At 35.3% G+C, this 6419-nt stretch overlaps 1 protein-coding gene across 1 annotated transcript; it reads right to left on the bottom strand.

Moving 5' to 3' along the window:
- Window positions 1–1298: 1298 nt before the first annotated feature.
- LOC124606527 (PR domain zinc finger protein 15-like) lies at window positions 1299–5835 on the bottom strand. Its single transcript, XM_047138512.1, has 6 exons — window positions 5773–5835; window positions 5096–5107; window positions 4948–5009; window positions 4787–4850; window positions 4675–4726; window positions 1299–3745 (listed from the first exon to the last, which is right to left on the bottom strand). Exons 1-6 carry the CDS (start codon window positions 5833–5835, stop codon window positions 3453–3455), a joined length of 546 nt encoding a protein of 181 aa, XP_046994468.1. The 3' UTR covers window positions 1299–3452.
- Between the last annotated feature and the right edge of the window lie 584 nt (window positions 5836–6419).

Raw genomic sequence — 6419 nt, 5'->3', positions numbered from 1 at the left:
GGAAGCTTATAACAGGAGCAATAGAGAGTAGTTTATTTTGCAGTCACAAAGGTGAGAAGCTTAAATTTAATTTTTTTAGCTTGTTTTAATGGTAAATCAGTGCCAGTTTATGTATGAGATGAATAAAAACGAGAGCAAACATACATGATACGGGTAGAAAGTACCTCCAATCATGAAATAAAGACCTAAAAAGAGTGCACTGGATCAGTGGAAACAAGCAGAAGCACTTCATGTATAATAAGCAATATCGATTGAAAGGTCTCGAGGAGTAGAATGGAATATGTTTATTCATATTTAAATATTTTTAAATGTAGTCGGTGTCATCATTAAAAAGTTACATACATTTACAATTAGACATTAGACAACAGATATATGACCCCCTGGCTAACTAATGCTAAAATTTAATTTGGCCGCACAATTACAGTTTTCATCCCTCATGGGTATTGCCACCTAATGTTTGCAAAGTGATAGTGTTGTACCTTGTGTGTACCTGTTCACTATAAGTAATTGCAATAAACAGAGATAGAGTGGAGATAGAGAAATGAAAGTATGAAATCTGATGCTGGCATATAGCTTACTTCTTTACAGTGACACCATGGGGATGCTAAGCTTAATGACTCTATGTGAAAAACAGATCAGTGTCAACCATCTCATATGTCCTCAATCCATAAGCAATTGTGGAGAAGTTTGAGACTGAATGGAGGACATTGGCTCATAGTCTAGTGACTAGGAACTATATGTCAGTATCTCATCATCTTTACTACTCCTTTTGGCAAATAGTAGTGAGGCAAATTTCTTCTCTCAACAGGAACTGAAATTTCTAGCTCTGTACTGCAGAAAACCCAAAAAATGTAATCTGCACACAGAATTAACAAAACAAACAGTAAACTGAAAATCTTAAGAAACATCAATTAATGAGATACAACACGAGAATAATTTTAAATGTATCAGTTCTTTCGGTGTTAAACAATACTGGAGTAATATAAAAGAAGTATCCAAAGAATATCTGAAAAAGTAGGGCTTAAAAAATGACACTTGTATAGAATCTATAGAACTGATCATAACTGCAACGAGCCAATACATTCGATTTCATACACACAAGTGCAGATAAATTTACAAAAAAAAAAAAAAAATTAATTTATAAAAATCATTATAGACCAAAAATTTTAAATTCTTCGCAGTTTTATGTAACATTAGGAAAGATATTAAAATCATTTGTAAAATCAAGTAAATATTGTTACATTCTACAAGACAAACAAGTAACATCTAACTGTTGACTTATCTTTTCCCTGCCAATTTTTTCACAAGTTTTTGAGAGAATTGTTTGTGACATAATTCACAGCGATTTTACACAAAATGACATGCTGACCTCTCTTTTAACATTTGCCCTTGTATGTTATGCCTTAACAGGAAAGAAACTATACTCACTCCCTCGCACAAAATGCTATGTGGACTGACAGTAAAAGCTAGTTTGAGTATTTTTTGTGAACTTTCACAGGCTTCTGATTTTAAATCATAGTACCTAGTGCCAAAACACTTCACTATCACTTTCCTCAATTTACATTAATGATCTGTCATTGCCATAAAATAACTCCAAAAAACTTGACTCACTTTCCTGTACGGGACATATTCAAAACAAAATGAAACATACATGCATATGGATCACAGTGTTGAGATATTTCAGAAACACATCTCGTAAAGTCCCACACCTCAAGTAAAAGTAATGTAACATTAAGTCTTAAAGGATTATGTATATTTTAGAAAACTCCACATGTGAAACTCATTAGCATCATTAGCATCCAAATATCATTTGTTGCATAAAAGTTGTTTCCAGTTTTATTAGACTGTTATTTCATTTTGAAAATTCCGTTACATGTGCATATATCACAATATAAGATGAGTGTGTGTTACATGCATAAAACACACTTACAAAAAATGTTAAGTTATGGTTCATATGACTAGCAGGTAATAATACTCATGGTAACTTTTGCTAGGCACATTTTCACCTGTAAATGAATCCGTTAATATTTAGATCATGCATATGAAACAAGCTATCTATTTAAGACAGAGAAATTGGCAGTCATTCTTATGCATTAACCTACATACACCACAATTATCAGTTCTTAATTATACTGTTGTATACAAGAAAGAAGGAAAGCATCACTGAACCACTCTTCACAACATGATGTATGACAACAATCTGTTTTATGCCAACAATCTGTGTAAGGGAATAGATCTAGGATTGTTTTCAAAAACTAGTGTGTTACATCAAAAAGCAAATAATAGAAATGTTATAGCATGGAAGAAAAATGAGAATTTATTAAGCTTTGAAGGATTGTCAGACATTAATAATTACAGTAACTATATTTGATATAAATGTTAAGATTATGGAATCAGAGAAAATGAAGTTGTAATATAAATGGAGGACAAAATAGCACAGTGGATCAGAAATTGCTATGGCTAAGCAATAAGTTCTCACTGAACCCTTGGACAACAGTGTCTCCTTTCAGTCTCTTTGTTATATAAAATTGTAATTATTTGATAAAATTAGCTTATTGTTGAACTGATTAACACATGCAGCTTAAAACTAGTAATTAAACATAAGAAACAAACTGATTAATATTGAAAAAGTTGTACTTACTGTAAACACATCAAAGTGCACCTGACATTGGCACCAAAACCAGTGCAAGTTTCAAGGATTTGGTATTGTCCATGAACAGGAAATGAGGGGAGAGGGAAAGGATGAAAAGGTAAATACACCAAAAATGTACCAGAAGGGAAAGCTCAACTCAGAATCTATAGTTCGATTACTCAAAAAAATTCAATGTATCATTGCACGACTTCCTTTCTAATATAATAAAAATACCATTCTTAATTTCTAGGTTGTGACTGTGATCTTGCTTGTATTGTTTCACTTTTCATTTCCTTTGTCATCACTTCCTGAGAGATGAAAAAAGCAAACATGGAAATTTCTGTTCCTTTTGATACCACTGTTACTTCTGTTTCCACATCTTCCCTTTAAGTACATATTTTCTATACATAGATGTGAGTATGCACTCTCATCTTGTGAATATTTTTAATTGTTTATTAGCTGATGACAAACTACACTTTTTCCTATTTCTAGGCCTTAAAAGTGAACAGCTGGGAAGGAAACCAAAGACATCTTTGTTGTAATTTGTTTCCCTAATTAACCACCAAAGCTACCACGTAAGTCTATAAGTGTGTCTCCTCATATATTGTAAAGGTATAACACATGTATGTCATATATCTTATTAAGAACAATTAAGTGTAAGACATCAGTATTAAAACAAAAGCCTTCACCGAAATACTGAAAACCATACAATCAAATTATTTCACTATTTCTCCAATTGTAAAATTTTCAGTAGCTGGCTATATAAAAACTATTACTCTTGCCATAGTGAGAAGGAAGGAATATCTACAGAGTTACATTGCTACTGAAATTTTTCAGTCTTTTCTATATATTTTTCTGTTATATTCAATTCAGCTTGTTTCTTCTGCACACCATGTACCATGATGAGATGATTTGTAAGACCATAACGACGTCTGTTTCTTGCTCCACATATTCTGCAAGTGAATCGTGGAACTGTGCCACATTCATATTGGACATGACGACTAAGAGTGCCTTTGTGCATATATGTTTTTCCACATCGGAGACACTGAAAATCTTCACCACTTCTTGCCAATAGTCGCCAAGCTGATGTCATGTTGCTGTATGCTAACATACCTGAAACAAAAATGAAAAATTGTTCAAAAATACAGCAAACTTTACAGCAAAACAAGCACTATATAATTAATACTACATCACAGAGTAAAAGCAAAGCTGTCCCCAGCTTCAAGTTTGGTTTGAAAACTACAGTATTGTACTTGGATTGATCATATGGGTGGGAGTATGCCCTTGCCTTCCTTCAACCTTCTGAACTGTCTTACTCAACCAATTATAGGCAGACCAACAGTTTAATGTAGACTGTGAGCAACTTCAACCCAGAGAGAACAAGCAAAAGAATAAACACAATTTAAAATATGCAGAATATCTGTCCATGTAATACATTCTAAAACAGTAAAACAAAAACACTGTCATTTGAAATAGTGAACAGATCCTGTGGGACACAACACACAAGTCCTCATAACATAAACTACAGTCAATTAAAATATGGTGTACTGAGAAGAGTATCAATAAATGAGTGATTGGTATGCCACATGGTTTAAGAGCAAGCCTTTCATACATAAATACATACGTACATACATTCATTCATTCACATTGTTATTAGGGATGTTAACGCCATACAAAAGATTGATCATATTTATGCAGAGTGTACTTTGATTGTGTGTGTGTGTGTGTGTGTGTGTGTGTGTGTGTGTGTGTGTGTGTATAAGAGTCACAAGGATATGTGGGGCAGGAAGAAAGAAGAAAATGATGAATTTAGGACTGTCAGTGGTTACATAGTGGAGCAGGGGACAGTGAAAGTTAATTGATGCTATATCTTTTCAAGAGCTGTATTTTTGTATGTGGCATGAATTTCCATACTTCCTTATGTTAGTACTCAGCAGCATACAGCTGGCTGAGATGTTATGCTTAACAGCATTGAGCAAAATGATACACGTTTTTGTTTGATATTCAATATGAAATCTACTATAGTAGGTCAGTCAACTTACTCAAACATGGCAGTCGAGCAATGCAGGTACAAAGAATATCCTTATACGTTATCTTAAATTTCTTTCATCACATTTCTGATGAGATTTTATTTGGTAGAAATTACATACATACACACATATTACATACAGGGTGTATCAAAAAAACTTTTAGAAACTTTGGGTGTGGATTCCTCACACTAAAAGAGAGGAAACAGTTCACATAAATAAACTTTAGAAAACACTTCTTAAGTATTCATGAAATGACATTTTATGGAATTCACAACTCAGAAATACATTCTACATGCAGAATGAGTGTTTTTGGTTAACAGTGAATAGTGACGTCCTTTTAAATGCTCCTATACAATTTCAAATGGTAATTCAGGCTTCCTTAACATGCTCATGAATTCTCTCTGAATTAAGTATTTTTGCTATATAAACAAACTGTTTTAAGTGCCTACAGAATGACACATAACCCACTTAGACACATAACCCACTTATTTACAGGGACATCTCATGTAGCAAATATGGAAAAGTGTGTTGAGTAAAGTCCTTCTATGTAGCGCCTGTAAGACTTGCTGGGAGAAATTATGGACCTACCAGACAGGATCTACAGTTTCAACTGACACATTAACTGGAGAATACTGCTGGAGTCTAAACCTAAATTGTAACATGAGAAATTTCAATAAAGGTTGGTTATGAAAATTTGCTATTCCCTACCTACCACATGTTAGCTCATATGCAAACAAAATTGAAGATAGTATAACAGATGGCAATATCTGCAGCAAACCATCAGCAAAGGGTCTCTTGTGCTCAGTAACAGGCAAGCAAAATACCCCACACACATTAAACAAGCTACAAATATATGAAGTGCCTATGAAGTAGTTTCCATATGATACTATGAGGTGTATACCATGCTATAAGCAAACCTCAGTGTACCTTAGTATACCATTTGAGCACTTGAGATGCTCACTCAGTAATGCGATGATAACCCTCCATCATACACCATCATGTGGTTTGCAGAGTACTGATGCAGATAAATAACAGAAAAAGTTGCATGATGTGACCTTATTCCGTTTGGAAACAAAATTTAAAACAGCTGTGGAGCCTCTTGTCTATTACGGTTTGTGCAGCTTTGCTTAAAGTCATATATGCCTCCTCACAAAATGAAAGCCCTGCTAACATTTTAATAGTAATAAAAATATACACTCCTGGAAATTGAAATAAGAACACCGTGAATTCATTGTCCCAGGAAGGGGAAACTTTATTGACACATTCCTGGGGTCAGATACATCACATGATCACACTGACAGAACCACAGGCACATAGACACAGGCAACAGAGCATGCACAATGTCGGCACTAGTACAGTGTATATCCACCTTTTGCAGCAATGCAGGCTGCTATTCTCCCTTGGAGACGATCGTAGAGATGCTGGATGTAGTCCTGTGGAACGGCTTGCCATGCCATTTCCACCTGGCGCCTCAGTTGGACCAGCGTTCGTGCTGGACGTGCAGACCGCGTGAGACGACGCTTCATCCAGCCCCAAACATGCTCAATGGGGGACGGATCCGGAGATCTTGCTGGCCAGGGTAGTTGACTTACACCTTCTAGAGCACGTTGGGTGGCACGGAATACATGCGGACGTGCATTGTCCTGTTGGAACAGCAAGTTCCCTTGCCGGTCTAGGAATGGCAGAACGATGGGTTCGATGACGGTTTGGATGTACCGTGCACTATTCAGTGTCCCCTCGACGATCACCAGTGGTGT

This window comes from Schistocerca americana, chromosome 3, assembly GCF_021461395.2.
Source record: "Schistocerca americana isolate TAMUIC-IGC-003095 chromosome 3, iqSchAmer2.1, whole genome shotgun sequence".
In the NCBI taxonomy this organism is placed as follows: Eukaryota; Metazoa; Arthropoda; class Insecta; order Orthoptera; family Acrididae; genus Schistocerca; species Schistocerca americana.
This window is presented reverse-complemented; position numbering and strand designations above follow the sequence as displayed.

Excerpts from the sequence above, each read along its gene's own strand:
- LOC124606527 (XM_047138512.1), bottom strand. The coding sequence starts at position 5,835 with ATGTTAGCAGGGCTTTCATTTTGTGAGGAGGCATATATGACTTTAAGC. Across the intron at positions 4,727-4,786 it reads ACCCTGTATGTAATATGTGT|ATAACGTATAAGGATATTCT; the intron begins GTATGTATGTAA and ends AAGAAATTTAAG. Across the intron at positions 3,746-4,674 it reads TGCTCGACTGCCATGTTTGA|GTATGTTAGCATACAGCAAC; the intron begins GTAAGTTGACTG and ends TTTTTGTTTCAG.